Source organism: Macrobrachium rosenbergii, chromosome 9, assembly GCF_040412425.1.
Source record: "Macrobrachium rosenbergii isolate ZJJX-2024 chromosome 9, ASM4041242v1, whole genome shotgun sequence".
NCBI lineage: Eukaryota > Metazoa > Arthropoda > Malacostraca > Decapoda > Palaemonidae > Macrobrachium > Macrobrachium rosenbergii.
In genome coordinates this window covers 27,553,791-27,572,661 of record NC_089749.1, presented here as the reverse complement: position 1 = coordinate 27,572,661, position 18,871 = coordinate 27,553,791, and the positions used below count along the sequence as shown (strand labels likewise).

The window sequence follows — 18,871 nt, the reverse complement described above, 5'->3', positions numbered from 1 at the left end:
AAGGTGAATATCTGCGTTGGTTAAAAGTTTAGTCTGCAAAAATAGTTGCATAAGGGCGACTTAACCATTTTTTAACCCCTGAGGTTTCCCTTAGCTTCTGCAGGAAACTCCAAAGGAGAGGTCCTTATTAAAACCTGGGTTCCTGGGTCACCCAGCTCGGTCCAGGAAGCGACCGTCTTGTTGGACTAGGGACTAAAGGTTCCTTCCGGATCTCTTGAAGTGATTACCTCTAATATCAAATTTTATTTATCCCCATATTATAACAAGTAAAAAATGCACCGAAGTTTCTTCGGCGCAATCGAGTTTTCTGTACAGCCAACTACAGCGTATAATCATTGCCACCGAAAATAGATCTATCTTTCGGTGGTCTCGGTATAATGCTGTATGAGCCGCGGCCCACAAAACTTTAACCACCTATCCTATATCGCTGCCAGAAGCACGATTATGGCTAACTTTAACCTTAAATAAATAAGACAAAAACTACTAAGGCTAGAGGGCTGCAGTTTGGTGTGTTTGATGATTGGAGGGTGGATGATCACATAAATTTGCAACCCTCTAGCCTCAGTAGTTTTTAAGATCTGAGGGCGGACAGAAAAAAGTGCGGACAGACAGACAAAGCCTGCACAATAGTTCTCTTTTACAGGAAAATAAAAAGCTCAAGACCCAGTTCCTACTTTGTGATTCCTTGAAGGTAACAGATCCATTGCAAAATTTGTCAAGGTCTCATTTTGGATTTCTTTGGCTCCAATTTCAGCCTTAGTTCCTACAGGGTGACAGAACAACTATCGGAATGGAATCTGGTTAATCGCCTACCTTCGTTTGTTGTTGCTCATACTGATACCAAGTATAAATTAATTTCTGAATGAAAAATATTCATGGACTCGAGTTTCGAAGAGTTTCTGTTTTTTAATTCAGCTGAAACTTATTTACTGCGCCCAAAGCAAGATGAAACATCTGATCAAACGAGAGACCTCTTAAAGATCGGAATAAGATCATCGTAAGCATTGTAGAAGTAGTTTACTAGCATGTGAAAAACTGAACTGATCCTTCGGAATCTCCGAGGAAAACGTTCCAAAGAAACGTAAATATTAACACACGACGTTAAGTAATTACCTAGGAAAAACCGTTGAATTACAAGTCACAAACCCGACGAAAAGGCACGACACGTTGCTGTGACGAAGGTTCCAGACTTGTTTGTTTTAAATACTTTCATTCACTCCGTACCGAATCATAAAACAGACTGAAAGTCAAAGGGTTTAAAGAATACGGCAACCGTACGCCTCAAGGCTGTAGCCACTGAAGTAAATTATCACATAAACTTGACAGAATGATGTGTTATGAGATTTCTAAATGACTAAGCAAAATAGACGACGTGACACGAAGCCTTTTAAGTCCTTCGCCGTTAGAGAGAGAGAGAGAGAGAGAGAGAGAGAGAGAGAGAGAGAGAGAGAGAGAGAGAGAGAAACAAGATGGAAGTAGGTGATGTATGTCTCGTATGTTGAAATTCCCCTTTTCGAAAATTCTGTTGGATTATGTTCATAAGAATCCGATTCGATAACGATTTAACCACAGTCTTTGTCTCATGAACTGGAGCTACAGCATTCAGCACGAAGTCGCTTGTGTATTTTGTGACTGGATCAATTGTTGACCGTTTTCAAATCTTACAGTTTTACTTTATTCCGGATGATAAACTGCGGAACCTAACTTCCTTTTCTGCCGTTTACATAAGCTTCTTTCCCTCTAGCACACGCTCTTGCTCGTAAGCACCTTGAAAATGAGTGAACTTTGCAAATCTGCAAGGAGTCAGATCGAGGAGCTCCTCCATATCTTATGATCAGGAGTCCTTGAACAGGTTTTCAGAATCTGTCGGTGCTATAATATTCAATGGTTAAAAATAATCTTAATGACTTACAGTATAAGTAGCGCTTCTCTCCCTGAATTTGCCCTTTTCCTCCAATAAATACATAAACTTACTCAATCGCAGACACAAATACACACACACACACATATATATATATATATTATATATATATATATATATATATATATATATATATATATATATATATATATATATATATATATATATATATATATATATATATATATATATATATATATATATATATATATATATATATGAAAGTTTTCTGACATGGTCTTTTATTTACTTTCTTCAAGTTCTAATGTACTATCCATAAGCAGATCTCAAACGTTTCCAGCACTTTTCAGTCTTCAAGGCGGCATAAACAAAACTGCTGCAATACTGCTATATTTATTCACTCCAAAGCCAACAGCTGTTTCATATTGGAAGTAAAGCCAAAAATTACAGATAAACAAGCACTGGAAATTAAAATTTAAATATTCAGAATTTTGATACAAAGTTCGTAGTTTTGAAATATGATCAACAAATTCCCCAGGCAAGAATGCTTCTCCATGAATACCCTGGTTTAAGAGAGAGCTCCAGAACAGCTCAACTCACACTGGGAGGTTTCCACGCCTTCCCCAAATTTACATCAGCAAAGTAGGCTGGTCCAAGTCTCCCTGTGTCTCCCCAAAGGAAAACAATGCTTCTCAATACAAGAGCAGCCATCAGACCCCAACATATCTCATAACGGAAGGCTTTCCATTCTCTTCCAAAGTCAAATTTGCAAACTACACTGGTCTCAATTTCCTTGGGTCTCCCAGTATGGACTATGTTGTATGTCGGGCACTGTTATGGGGAGACTGGGACCAGCTTACTTTGTCAATGTAAATTCGGTGGAAGCTTTCCAGTGTGAACTTTACTGGACGCAGGATGGCTGCAGACTTCTGAACTCTTTCTGGAGCCAGAGTATTCATATAGATGCATCGTGACTTGAGAAATTTGTTAATCATTTTTAAAATTATGGATTTTGTATAAGATTTTAAGTGTTTAAATTTTAATTTCTGGTTCTTTGTTTTTTATAGTTTTTGGCTGTAATCTGCTATAAGAATGTGCTTCCTTATTGAATGTAACAGTCCTGAAGAAGACAATGGATGGTTGAAGGAGCTGTTGACTTTGGAATGAATAAATACTCGTATAGCAATTTTGTTTATCCCTCCTTGAAGACTGAAAAAGCACTAGATATATTTGATGTTTTGTAAGTGAACTGTGGAAGCCACAAGTACATTAGCACTTGAAGAATATATATATATATATATATATATATATATATATATATATATATATATATATATATATATATATATATATATATATATATATATATATATATATACATAAATGTGTGTAAAATTCTAGGACACAGGTGACCTCGGCGGTCAATGTGTCTGAGGCCAACTGTGCTAGTAAATTTCACAAAGCTAACTCTATAGCATGAAAAATACATTTTTATTTTTATTAAATGGCTTAACTGAAATTATTCATTTTGTCTTAAAATTCCAGTGACTGGTATTGCCGCTGACAATATTACTGTCATAGCTGGCGTAGCTCAGGGTAAAAATATTGCACTAGCATTCGAAGACTGCCGACTTTTCCACCTAAATTTCAGAGTTTTTTGCCTCCTTCTGAGGCGTCTTTAAGGTAGTTACTGCTTCACAGTGAGATGAGATGATCTGCTCTTCAAGATTTAGCTGACAATGATAAAAAAAAGAGGTTTTCTGCTGCTGTTGTTGAAGACTAAGCCATCTGTATGCCAGCATGGGATCTCCTTCCTAGAGCAGCCCATAACACAAGATGCTGACTGGGTCGGGTTATATGGCTAGGGGCCAGGCTCAGCCTGCGTGCCTCAATCAGTAATTTGTCTTTTCATTGAGTGATACCAGGGTAATCATGGGAATTGACTGCATGCACTTGCCTTCTTTGCTGCTGCTCTGTTCAATGGTCTTGAGTGTTGCTTGGCTAGCTGAGTGATGGCTGGAACTTGTTTTTGGGAGGCCGGCTTAAGGTGGCATGGCAGATGAGCGTGCTGCTTTTACAGATGCTGCTCCTGATGGGGTGTCCGCACCTAACAGGGTGCATTCCTCATAAGTGGCTTGTTGCTCTTGACTGGGATGCTGCATCCTACAGAATTGTTGCTCTTGGTGGGGGCGCTGTTCCTGTGGACGTGCAGAGGATAATAAGAAGTCTGTAGCTTGCTGAATGTGTCTGACACCGCTTCTGAAATCTGCAGTTCCCTGACACTGTTCTCTTCGTGAATTCTTTGGGTCTGTTTGATTGGCTGCTCTGGTGGTCCTGGGCACCGTACAATTCAGCATTACCCTTAGAGAAGATTCCTAATTCAGTGCTGGTGTCCTTGTTAATAGGGAACTCTTCAACACATCACGCTCATCAATGCACCTATCGTGAAAGCTCTATGTGAAGCTCTAAATGATCCAACCCCTTCTTGACTTTATCGTCAATAAGTTCAGCATATTCATTTTCTGTCAAGACCTGGTGGATACGGTCAAGCTTCTAGTGGGTTTCAGTCCAACTGCTGCAGTTTGTTGGATCCCTGTTCACGCAGGAGGCTGCAACTGATCTCTTGTACGAAAATAGGCACTCCCCTTTGGCAATGAGGCATTGTGCGGTTCGATTTCAACCATACAATAAATGTATATATAATATTATATATATATATATATATATATATATATATATATATATATATATATATATATATATATATATATATATATATATATATATATATATATATATATATATATATATATATATATATATATATATATATATATATATATATATATATATATGTGTGTGTGTTTGTACACATATATAGGCTATATTAAACAAGGCGTATTTTGACGATTTGCAGGCAAGATACGAACTAAATTTGTTTAGAGGGACTAAATAACTTATCACACGAGCCAACTGCCTGAACAATCACATGGTCTTGTGCAAATCACTTCATATCCATAGAGTTGCTTTCTTTTCAGGGCTTTTCAGAAATTACATTTTTAACCAAAACTTTTCTGTCAATAAAAGCAAGAACAAAATAAATGGAATTAACCGTCTCTTACGACAGCAGATACCCCAATTTACAAGAGCTTGCACCGCAGTACGCTCACATTAGTAATCCACTAAGTTGCAAATTATCAAACAGTGGGGAAGTGAAAAGCTTTGTTGGCATTTAGCAACCAACCATATCCTTTCAACCTATAATATTTTAAGTGGTCGCCATGCTACGAGTTTATGAAAATTAATAATAGCAAACTGGAGCGAAGTATCTCGTTAAAAATCTTGTGATTTTTTTTTTATTGCGGTATAACTGTGCATAAGTGACTGGAGCCCTGATCACTCATCTCTCTCTCTCTCTCTCATTTAGCTAAGACCCACAGGTCGATTAACAACCAGGTACATAATCCACTGCTCAGTTCAACAACAATGTATTGTCATATGAAACTGGGGAGACATCGTTTAAAAGTGCTGCTTCCACTTGCGGTACGCGAAAGAAGGGAGAAAATCTGCAAATCCTCAGTGGCCCTTGAACCAGTTGCGAATAAAAACACCCTTTTGTCGAAGACTGCCACTCATCTCGGACATTCATCGGAGCGACAGTATGGCGGCACCGAAGCCTTAGAAACTGAACGAGCGACAACACGCTCCCGTCGACTCACGCGGCCACAGACAACTCACGTTAAACCAGTACTTAAATAAAGACATGCGCCCCTTGCAAAGAAACGAAGCGGCGAAAATCCCCTGAGAGTCGTTCTTCCTAGATGAAAGGGTGACGAGTGTATATAGATCTCTCACCCCCTACATGAGACCAATGAACTTTTTTTTTTTTCTTGCCGTGACAGCCGTCTTGACATCTGAGGTCACTGACATCGAACACACTGCTGTGACACTCTTAAACAACTCGCCGTTGCAGCTTTTTCCTTTTGAAACAGACTACACAAAATAACCAACCAAATAAGGAAACTCATCAAAATTTACACCTAGACGTTACGAAGAAACTCAGCTTCTTTAGCGAACTACAAAATGCTGCTCGATTTAAGAGAAACTCCCTCACCTAGTCTCACTAAATTAAAGAAAACATCCTGATTTAAATCCCACGTAAGGTATGAAAGTCGAAAAACCAAACACCTAGTCATACAGGTTATTGCTCAATAACCTTACCCCATCATGGGGGGAGGGGGATGCCGGAGAAGTAAACTGACGTCAGTTAAACATTCCTCAAACTCTGGTAAAGAACGGCGACAAAAACACTGCGATACTGAATATTTTCTACTCTGGAGTAACTGGGAGCGGTCAACTTATAATGACAAAAATAATCGAGAATGAGAGAAAAAGGTGGGCTTTTGCCCGAATTAAACCATACAGGCATCACAACATTAAAGCTCATCGATGCCGACGAGATGGAAAACTCGGGTGCTGGAGCAGCTACCTTTGGTAACCATTTGGGAATTTAGGAAATATAGTAATGGTGTCTCTCTCTCTCTCTCTCTCTCTCTCTCTCTCTCTCTCTCTCTCTCTCTCTCTCTCTTTCCTATCACTGCTCCAGTATGTTTAGGTATTTAAACACGAAGTCTCACCAGCCGGGATAACAAAACAAACAGGAACATTTTCCAAACTAGATCCTTTCTCCTGTTGTGTCAGACTCACTGAATAGTATGAATCTTTTGTGAGAAGTAATAAAATAAGAGAGAGAGAGAGAGAGAGAGAGAGAGAGAGAGAGAGAGAGAGAGAGAGAGAGAGAGAGGAGACGAATCTTCTTGAAAGTCAGTCTGAAGCAAATCAATACTTAATAATCAACCACCAAAGAATTATGACAAACTGATGCCTGTTATGATTCGGTATTCCGTACTGTTCAGTCGTTATAGTACGTTCTCATTATTCAAATGTTCATTCAGCTAGTCCAAACATTTCAGACGCTTCACACGCTGGTAAAAATTAAAGTAAAATGTAACTTATTCACCCGTAGTTCTGCTTATAAACTTTACGAATGCTTCGGTAGTATAAAGTAAGGTCACCAAGCTGACAGTGGAAAATTTCCAAACGAAGCATAAAATCAGTATAAGCAGAGACGTAACCAAGCCTAATTTATGTGGAGAATGTTATTCGTTCATAGAATTTAACATTAAGATTTTATAATATGTTGATTAATCTAATTTTGAGCTTCTTTTATCCACGGCTTATGAATACGGGTGCACAATGCCCTCTCAGCATAAAAAAAAGGGAAAAAAATAAAGGGCTCCCTCCCATGCACACACGACCTTTGATTAGAGAGTGAAGCCATAGGATCGTTAACGTTAATATTACTCTGAAAGCAGAGAATGGATCGCCTCCTCCGAGGTGCTTTTCTCATGTTTCTTTCGTCATCTCGCCTAAGTAAATTTCATCCACTTCCAGTGTGTATTTTTTTTCCTTTAAAAACTTTAAAAGATTTCATTCCGGCTTCTCTTTCCTTTACGTTTTAGGGACAGAACCCTATACTGATCAAGAACCTTTGATGGCAAAGGGCCAAGCTTATTCTAACTAAACCAAGGTCAGAAATGGACACGTTCATTTGCAATCAAACAGGTTGGATTCAAGGCAAACGGGAAGGCACTTACTGACAGTTTATTTTCAGGTCGAACTGCTCCCCCTGCCTACAGTCTCTTCCCGCTCTATATAAATTCTCTTCCTTATGACCATTCCGCACCACACCATCCTAAAAATCACCCAATCCACAACCCATCATTTTGTTTCCCGTTATTGTAGAGTAACAACACCAGCTCTTTCCCTCATGACTTTCAGCACTGCTCTATACAGTGAATATCACACAACCGCAGCTGGAACCGCATAACCTTGTCTGAGACCTACTTTTACAACAGAGCAATAACTTTCCCATTTATATGTCATCAAAAAATAATAAGCACAATTCCGCTTTCAATCTTTCCTGATAAAATAACGTGTACGTTGTTCATGCTGTTTTTAAGAGAATGAAGCAGTCATTATTCGAAGACGTATATATGGTAAGTAAAAATATCACGAGCACTACCTATTAACTCATTTTCTTGAAGGAATGGAGAAAAAAGTAAGTATATGTGCATAAAAGAAATTATGGCTCTTTTTTGTCATTCAGCTGTGCACTATTAAAGCGAAACGTTGAGCAAACTTACTTTCATCCTCACCCACGTAAAATGTTACCAGCTGACCCCCAGCAAAGTAAGAAATGTAAAGAATCAAGAAACACTGTTTACTTGCAGAGTCACCCCCTCGGGGAGTGCCCAACCAGGTCACGTGCTTGCTGAGCATGACGCTGCGCTCGGCTCCAACTAAGGCGAGTCAAAGTGCGATACGAGCTCGCTTTACTCACTGGGTCTCGATGCTGGCAACGTTATTCCTGATCTGGCCGGTGGGTCCGAGCGAAATGTCGCAGAGCTGCACGATGCTGGCTTTGATCTTCTTCACGTGTTTATTCGACTTGTTGCTGACGACCACCTCGACCCCGATCTTCTCGCCGTGGTAGTAGATCTGCGGGAGGGACGACACAAGTGGATTAGTCCCTTCATTTGAGCTAACAGAGCAGTGGGAAGAAGCAAATTGATTAGTCTGTTGATCAGGGGTAACATATTCGTGGAAAGAACGATCCAAGCTGACAAATATTGAGATGAGAGGTGATGCATCTGAGAAAATAATAATATTTGCACATAAATCTGCTCCTTGAAGATACATATCTGTGGGAAGAATGACAGAAGTTGATTTATCTGTTAATTGGAAGCAACAAATTTGCGGGAATAACGACAAAAGTGAATTAACATTGTTGGTTGTGTTTATGCAGACCAGTAGTGAAATATCTGAATTTATCCATCTATCAGGTGACCTCAGCAGATGATGTAAAACTATGCACGCACATTTATGCACAAATTCATAAACAGTAAACTCAATTCACCCACAGAAACACGAGTTCGTCTTAAGTCTTCTGGCAAACTGAGACTTATTGTAGTTCTTTTAAAAATAAAAATCTGCAATGGAGACTACTTCGATAATCTATTTTCTTCGATAATCTATTTTCTTACAATTATCTTTGTCAACTGGCATCTTCTCAGGATGTTATACATCTAACTTACATTAAGCTTCAATATTATTTCCCATTTCTATCAAGTTTCTTCTACAAGTTTATCACATTTCACTTTGTCTTTCATCAAAATTATTATTATTATCACACAGGTGTAGTCGTAACTAAATTTGGTTGCTTCAACAATTCTATTAGAGCATAAAAACCACCTTCTATTCACTCAAAGCTGTCTCTCCCAAATAAGTCGTTATGCCTTTGGCCAAATTTCTGGAAAAATCCACAATTAATGTTTGCGTGAGTTTGCTAATAAACAGGCAAAGAAACAACCACACGATCCGGGCCAAAAGGATAACGTTGGCGGAGGTGAATATGATCTGCAATGAAATGGGCTCTTTCTCTCTCCTGTCCATTTGACTTTTCTTACAAAAAGCACTTGAGAAGATATATAGACAGAGTATATAATTTAAGCCGAAGGCCAAGCGCTGGGACCTATGAGGTCATTCAGAGCTGAAAGGAAAATTGGGAGTAAGGGGTTTGAAAGATGTAACCGAAGGAAAACCTCGCAGTTGCGCTATGAAATAATTGTTAGAAGAGGGTGGAAAGTAAGATGGAAGAATATGAATGGAGGTACAGTAAAAGGAATGAAAGGGGTTGTAGCTAGGGGCCGAGGGGACGCTGCAAAGAACCTTACGTAATGCTTACAGTTCACTGCGTGCGGTTCGTTGACGGCACTACCCCCGTACTGGGAAGAACAGAAGGAAAAGAACAACATTGAATCAATCTTGAACTCTCTCAATCAAGGATACAGTTAACAGCGCTGTTGTATTCATTACTTCTGTAAATGGCGTTTCATTCAACTATAAGTGCAGCAGTAAAAGTGATGGTAAGGAAACATAATCAGATTTTTTTGTCATTAATTTATTCATTTACACATGCATATACACGCACACATATACAGTATACATAGTATATATAAAAACAAAATTAGATAGTTTTTGTCATTCATTTATAGATATAATACGATGCATAATTATATACATTATAAATATATGTATGCATATATATATATATATATATATATATATATATATATAATATATATATATATATATATAAATATATATATATATATATATATATATATATATATATATATATATATATATATATATATATATATATATATATATATATATATATCATAGATATATAATGTGAGTATATATATATATATATATATATATATATATATATATATATATATATATATATATATATATATATATATACTCACAGACAATAAAAGAGGACTATGAATAAGAGAGAGAGAGAGAGTCAATTCCCAAGGGGAAAATCTGATACAAAGAACCGCGGGGAATCCTTCCAGCGCCGATCAACCTCATTCATCTTCGATCAAGGAGATACATTTGATCAAAGGCTGATTGACAGGTCGCTGATGCAATTCACCTTGGATCGATAAAGGGGCTGATAGGTCGGAATACCATAGAGCTCGACCATTTCCATCACTCTAAGAAATAGAGAGAGAGAGAGAGAGAGAGAGAGAGAGAGAGAGAGAGAGAGAGAGAGAGAGAGAGAATGCTGATGCCGGCAAATGTTAACGATGACTGATAAAAAATCATTAAGAAATATCCATACTACGCAACATCGAAAACTGATGAATACACGAATGAATTTAATAAATGAAGAACATTAAAAACAAAATCAGTCAGAAAATAGCACAACAGCAATAGCACACTGAACCGATGGCAAATTTATGAAAGCGCGGGAGAATGGAACACTACAATATCTCACGCCAAAAGAGAAACGGACTGGTAAAGAAAACGAAAAATGAAAGCAGAGAACGAATCGGAAGAAATAGCAAGAACTTATACAGCCGATGTATCATCATAACGACCAGTTTGCGCTCGTTTGCTCAGTTCCTATGGAAGGCCGATACAGCATCAGACGGGCTCATTAGTTTACTCTAAGCACCGGCACACCCGAAACCCGGGTCGTATTTGTAACTTAAGACATAATGACTGGGGTCTTGAGGCCAGGGGTCCCACTTCAGAAAGCTGTCGTTACTTCCTTAGGTCTTAAACATTTCAAAGATTCAACATCAACACTGCCGAATGTTTTCGAAACTAAATGGCGTTTTATAAAATAAAGTCATAAACAAAATGTCAGGAAAAAGGTTAAGTATACTTTAGTTTAACCAGACCACTGAGTAGCAACGCACTTTGTTGCACAGTAAGAACAGTCAATATCTACATTATATACGCTGTAAAACACATGTGTGTATGTGTTGGTGTGTCTGTGTGTGCACTGATCAAATTGTTGTGATCACAAAATAAAAAAAATAAGTAGGTCTGTGTTGGGTCGTAGAGTTCAGAGGCTGCACTAGCCCTCTTACCCCCTTTCACAACTCACCTTTCGATATTAAAACCATTTCATACATACGCTGAAGTCATTCTCAGTTCATCAACCTCCCGAGTCCCCTCTCCTCGCTGTTCACTAAATGATGCCATTTTACCGCTGTCTTCTTCTTTCACTTTCATGAGGCGTGACTAAATCGCCTTAAATCTCTCGTCCATTTCCTTCCCTCGCCCGCACCATTACCACACATTTCCCCCGTTTTTTAAATGCTCTTTCAATCAGTCTGTTTCACATAATATACATCACAGCGACTCACACTCTAGCATTACTACTTTTATTTTATTATGCAACATACAAACTGCATGTTTATTAAACACATATTTCATATTTTTTCCTTCCATAAACACTGAAGTTCTGTTTCTTGATTTCGGCTTAGCTGCTCTCGCCTCTCATACTTAATCTGACACTCTTTCTGTTGCATTTCTACCAGGGGTAAAAACAAATTCAGTAACAACTAAAAAATTCCAGAACGCTTATTTATCATTATTATTTCAGTAGCTGAAACCTATTTGCATGGAACAAACACACAGGGGCCACTGACTTGAAATTCAAGCTTCCAAAGAATGTTGGTTTCAACCTCCCACCGCTGACCGCACACTGCAGTAGTAACTGAGCATGATACAGAGCCAGTGATGTTTCATCGGCCCGGGGTAGATGTGAACCCACGACGTCGGAGTGGCATCCCACGACACGAACCACTATACCAGCGGACCATATTATTATGGATAACTTCGGACGAGCGTTTAGCGTTTATACACAACAAACCTCTGGCAAGGCTGAGAAATCCACCCCTCTAGAAACCTTTCTACACAAAAGTATTTTTGTCTCTTCCGAAATCTGATACTAGTCACAAGGCTCACCTTGAAGCCCTTTCCCTAAAAAACTCTCAATAACTTTTTGTGTATTTATAGTAAAAACGAAGAAACAAATCGAATAAAAAACATAATCTTCAAGTGTCAAGCTCAGTTCGGGTTACAACTAAACGCGGTCTTAAGGACGTGGTCGAGTGCAGAGTCAAGTTCAATGCTTACATTGCGGTGGAGTGGTTTATATGTATGAAACTTTATTTTGTTTGTTAATATTTTTCTTATATGAAGTTGAATTGTAAATTATTTTGTATATTATGTAGAGATAACTTCATTTTGATTCCCATAACAAGTTTTTGAAATAGGTAGCTGAGAGATATTAGCCCCAATTTTCTTTCCTTCTTTATTTCATTAAATCTTCACCTGAAAACCCTTATGGCAGTGGGCTCCAAATGGAAATCAGCCTGTAGAGTGAGACAAATTATAGGAAATGGGATAAATAAATAAATGTGAGGGAATAAAACTAGTACATCCTGAATTCAGGAGACGTCACCATAGTGCAAGAATGAATTTGCTCCTCGTTTAAACATTTGGAGATCAAAAGGCTCCATAAATGCACTAGGCCAGTGGTTCTCAACCAGGGGGGAATTTCAGAGTTTCGGGGGGAATCGTGACCACAGATTGGAAGGCTCAAACTGGCTCTAGGACCACACAAAACGCAGTGTGCATCGGTCCGCAATTCTGAGAGGTCACGCTGGGCTTCCTCTCCGCTGCTTGTGTGTTTGTGTTAGTATTTTGTTGCATATTATTTGGAATGCAACTTTTCAGGCAGGCAATTTTGGAAAGAGGGGGGAATGGCATATGGCAAAAGGGTGCATGGCCCCCAAAAAAAAAAAAAAAAAAAAAAAAGGTTGAGAACCACTGTACTTGGCAAACTATTCTAAATTTTAGTTGTAGCCAAGATAAAACTAGAAAATTGAGTAGTATTAAACCTGATGCTAGAAAATGACAATGTTTGCAGCAGCAGCCTACCTAGTATTGCAGGCAAAAAAATTGCACCCTCAAAGGAAAATAGCTGTTGTTAACATTCGCAGAGTTTGAGAGGAGTCGAGTGTTAGCAACGGCCAGCTTGAGGGAGAAATTTCTGAATGTTATGTCACTTTGAGAACTTCTTACGGAGTTGGATTTTTTTGTTACTTGAATTTTCATTGTATGACTGCTAGATCTGTTTCACAGTGTTGGGTCGAGCTAATTTTACAGTGTGTGTTGCAGTGATATTGTATAGTGCTGTGGAAATAAGAGAAAACATAATTCTGTTTTAGATCTAGCTATAGTATGTTTCCTTCAGGGAGAGCTACACTTGTCGCATGGTGCTCTAGTTGTTGTAATCAGACTGCTCTCTCAAATACCAAGTACCTGTTTATTGTTTACCGTGAATTACTGTACAGGGTTAATCAACGTTATTCATACCTGGAGCATTTTTTTTTTAGAAAGCCAGTAAAGCATAATAACATTTGGCTTGAAAGAAATATCAAACCATATTGTCATTTGTAACTACTTCTTGGTATAAATATTAATATAACTAATAGTCGTATGTATGCGAGTATATACCATTAATATATATAGATTTTAAGGCAGTAGTTTGACCTGTAAACCTCCTACCATCTCCACAATCCCCAACACCCGCCCCCCTTCCAACACAACATGGTTAACATCCTTAACGCAATGTCTCAGATAAGCAATCAAGAAAACAACAATTTCTTCAGGCAAGCAGCTGAGGAAATTACAAGGAAGAGTCTGAATACCTTGTAATAGAAATGCCTAAGACACATGATAATAGTGGTCATATGGCCGACTGGAGATTACGGTCAAATCCAAGTCATAACATAATGGATGAAACGCAGACTCCCTAGTATAATCGGCATTTGCTCCAAAATTACGGAAGTGAATTAAGTGTCCTCTTTACTTGCACCACAGGAGTTCTTTTTTTATTACTACTGATTTTCTCTTCGTGACATGTAAATCTAAAATCACGGCTGCATATATGCGGACTTTCATATATATTAGAGAAAATGAAAGGATAAATGATTTGGCAGCAAATCGAAATAAAATTCTAGCTCCAGAGGACGCTGCTCTTTCGATTTTAGGAATATATCTTCGGAAGAGGTTGTTTTCCCCATGTCCTTCTTCATCCCTGCTGCCAGGAAGGAACACAAGATGTCTAATCGCAACCTATAGTCTGTCAAACATTCAAGATGGCTAGGGTGTGGCCAGGTAGAACAAGCAGTGCTGCCACGTCTATTTTACCATTTCTCTTAACATTAATCTCTCGTTTATGGTTTTGTCTGAGACCTGTCATATACTGCAGTTTACGCTTTGGCTTTCCATACTGTTATATCACACTGGCAGCTTGAGCGATTTAGTTCTTTAAGTAGACGTTTGGTTTAAAATTAAGCCAGTAAAGTGACCGCTGAACTTCTAAATGCCTTCCTTGGTGGCGACAACGTTTCACGGGAACTGAGATTCGGCAGCGCAGGTGAAAAATTATGGCATATCTCTGTTTTTATGAAAAAATTAATTTAATGAAAAATTCTAGGATCAAATGTGTTTTTAATGCCAGTTTTAATCTCATGGCTATACTTTAGAAACCTTAACTTGAGTAGGCTCTTTCAAGCCCAAACTTTTATCATAACAATAAGACGTATGTCAACATAGGAATTACTTATTCACCATACCCTTAGAATGTTTCACAGACTGTAGGTGAAGAAAGGCAGTGAGCTTTAAAAGAATGTGCTTAGAGTGCTTCGCTTCCCCTAGGAATTGAACTCTGGTCCATTCGCTGGTGAGGCAAGTCTTATACCATGCATCTTGACATTTTCATCTTCCAGTAGATGGCTCCAGAAAGCATAACCCTTCTGGCTTAAATTCTACTGTTTATAGTACATGTCCAGCCAAAACCAGAACAGCCTACCTGCCGTTCCATGTGGCCCTCTCAGCGGCAACTATTCAAAAGTACTGATCTAACTCAGTGTCACTTAAGCTGCTGATAGTGTTCGTAACTTCCACGGTAATTTCAAATTAAGGGAATGAACTTTTGCCCTTGGCAAAACGCGTGCTAATCTTAATCCCATAATGGAGCTGTGTGTTTCCATGGCAATTAGGCTCAGCGCACTCGGGAGAGTGCTTCCAGATAGCTACTCAGGTAAATATCACCCATGAGAGACTCTTCAGGAGAGATGGGGTCTTATGAAGTTTACAAAGGACGCAGATTGCTTGAGAGCCGCCCCATTTGCATTTCGCAGACGACGGAGACACCGCTATATTAAAATTTTTCAAACACCATATCGTCAGGATTTCATTTTCATAATATTAACAGAGGCCCCATTTAAATCTTTTTGATACCTCTGAGATAATTCGTAAATTCTCAAGAGAAAAGTGTACTTTGAATATTTCAAACACACACATATACACACACACATATATATATATATATATATATATATATATATATATATATATATATATATATATATATATATATATATATATATATATATATATATATACATATACATACACACACACACACACACACACATATATATATATATATATATATATATATATATATATATATATATATATATATATATATATATATATATATATATAATATATAAAATGTGTGTATTAGCCTTCTGTCATGTACAACCTTGAGAGTTATTTTCCCCTCATTGGATAACTATATCCCGTTAAACCAAAGTATTAGTGAAGACAAGAACAAGATGTCCACCGCACGGTTATACGCACTAGAAGTTCGCAGTAAGCGGAAATAAAAAAAACTTCTTTGGATATTGTAAAGATCTCTGCGTACGCGCTGAGGTACAGTATTTTCCTCAGTGCACTCAGAAAATTTAGACTGACGACATAATTTATTTTGTGAAAGTATTGTAAAGTGTTATTCAGCTACGGATAAAGGCACAACTGTATTTTAATTGATCCAAACAATATTAACTTCCTACTCATTAGTCTTCTGTTAGATACCGATGCGATCTGACCACCAGAAAGAACAAAATCAAGTAAACTAATAAAAATAAAGTTACGCTTCGTTGTTGCATGACAACATGCTTTACAAGTTGTACTTGTACGCCGTGCCACAAAAATCGTGCTCTCATAAGGAAAGGACCTAAGTTCCAAATATCCTTTTCCATTGTCTCTGCTGTATTAGAATTTGATAAAAATACATCCACTTAGTATTTTCATCACATAATAGGTATAAAAAAACGAAAGCTTAGTTTTTAATACCAGTTAGGCTACGTGTGAAAAAGATACTGGGTAGATTTATTGTTAATAATTGACAAGGTTCCTCAGTGTACGGTAATCGACATCCTAATTGACATTTTAACAATATGTTAAAAGTAGGAACCAGGATTATATTTTCTACTCTATCTTCACATCACAAAAACTAACAGCACACACAGAAATAAAGAAAATATCCATTTGGAACCCTAACTGGTTTATCAAGACAGAGTATTTTCAACATAATTCATATGAAAATCGATAATCTACAACAGATGTACCACGTTGTCGAGGTACACTTACTGTTTTTGAAATGAAGTTCGTAGAGAATTCACAATTAACTCTGGTACGACGCCGGCGATTCTTCACCCATAAAACGAACATAGCCTTCGTCAAGACCAGGCTTTGAAAGCGCTGAAGGACTTTGACACGTCTTGCAACGTAATGATTCAGACAAGTGACAATATGCAAGTCACTTTTTTACGAACCACTCAAACGCAAATTGACAGACTGGATGAAACCAAGACTAGTGATATGAACCATTCCGATCAGAACAACTGTGAGGCATTTCATGTCAAATGGACGACTACGAACTGAGAATGAACTCAAAAATGGGAGAAGAATCAGAAGCGCCAAAGAGGATGATTTAATTAGCTTAATTAGGATCAGCTGAAATTTGTTATTCTTAAACGTTCGATTAGGCCAATACTTCATTAATTACTTTTCAGCATTACGTGTAATTAGCGACTTTACAGTTATTCATATTGTTAAGCCCCTTTATAAAAGTCTTCTGCTAATTTTACTTTTACTACATTTGATACAAAATTGCTGACGAAACTGGTATTTAAATGAAAATGAATTTTTTTTAGGGATTTCGAAGTCTTTTATGGAATCTCATTTTGAATGCTCTTCCAAACGTAAATACTGTAATTGCTCTAAAGTTTCAGCTGGGTAATGATAAATACAAATCAAAGTGCTCCGAAGTTTAGCAGAATAAACTCAAAACGTAATTTACGACAACAACCACAACGTTGGACAACGGGACACCGAAAAGGTAATAACAGTCATAGCTGAAAATAGATACTATATACATACATACATACATACATACATACATACATACATACACACACACACACACACACTATATATATATATATATATATATATATATATATATATATATATATATATATATATATATATATATATATATATATATATATATATATATATATATATAGGCTACACAGTATATATCCTTTGTCAGTATCTTTTCTTATTCTGAATCAGCCTTAAAGTCACGAAAAAGAACATAAATTTATCGGGCTGTAGAATGATTATTCAGCAAAACTGCCGTGCACAGAAATGAACAGAACAGGAGGCTAAGTACATCACATTTACCACTCCAGAGTTACATGATAGCCAATGACACAGCAGCAAGTCGAATAATAACAATGACAAAAAGTCCAGCGGGATAATGATGACGATGGTAAATACGTATCTGTCGCTTGTTCTTGTTATTATCATTGGTTAACTGTAAATATCAGCAATTCCAACATTAATAAAAACAAAACAATGTTTCAAATACGGGAAGAAACTTCGCAATTGCCTAACTCCCTTTCCTAAGCTTTGCGTAGCTTGAATATGAACGTTGTTGTTGGGTCGAGTCCACGATTTTGCCCGCTGAAAGCTCAGCGCTTCCGAAACCAGTTCCAGAAAGTTAGCAAAAGGCAAGAGAACGCTGTTGTCCCTGCTCTGGTGGGAGATGTTTTCACGTCATTACAGTACGATCGGAACTCGACAAGGATGGAATATGGAGTTCTTGAAAAGCAACTCATGTAAGCTACACCGCAAAAAAGCAGAGGAAACAAACGCTGACTTCTCTTCCTAATTCTGTTGCTATTGTGATTTTAGAACCTTTCGTACTGGAAAGGGAGTCCCACTGGCTTTTACACTTGTAAACAATATATCAGTCACGCAATAAATCTCATCGAAAGCTTGTTTGTAGGAACTAGTTACTTCAGCAATAGTAAACAAGTAAAAAATGCGCCAAGTTTCTTCGGCGTCATCGAGTTTTCTGTACAGCCGCTACAGCGAATAATAAAGGCCACCGAAAATATCTATCTTTCAGTGGTCCCAGTATAATGCTGTATGAGCCGCGGCCCATGAAACTTTAACTGCCGTCTGGTGGTGGCCTATCATATATCGTTGCCAGACTCACCATTATGGCTAACTTTAACTTGAGTAAGATAAAAACTACTGAGGCTAGAGGACTGCAATTTGGTATGTTTGATGACTGGAGGGTGGATGATCAACATACCAATTTGCATCCCTCTAGCC

At 37.7% G+C, this 18,871-nt stretch overlaps 1 protein-coding gene across 2 annotated transcripts in view; it reads right to left on the bottom strand.

Moving 5' to 3' along the window:
• LOC136841646 (phosrestin-2-like) overlaps positions 1-18,871 on the bottom strand; it is a 175,014-nt gene that overhangs the window by 13,175 nt on the left and 142,968 nt on the right. For both annotated transcript variants that reach the window (XM_067108774.1, XM_067108775.1), the window contains exon 7: positions 8,286-8,443. In XM_067108774.1, coding sequence (XP_066964875.1) covers positions 8,286-8,443 — 158 coding nt within the window. The remainder of the gene's footprint in view (positions 1-8,285; positions 8,444-18,871) is intronic.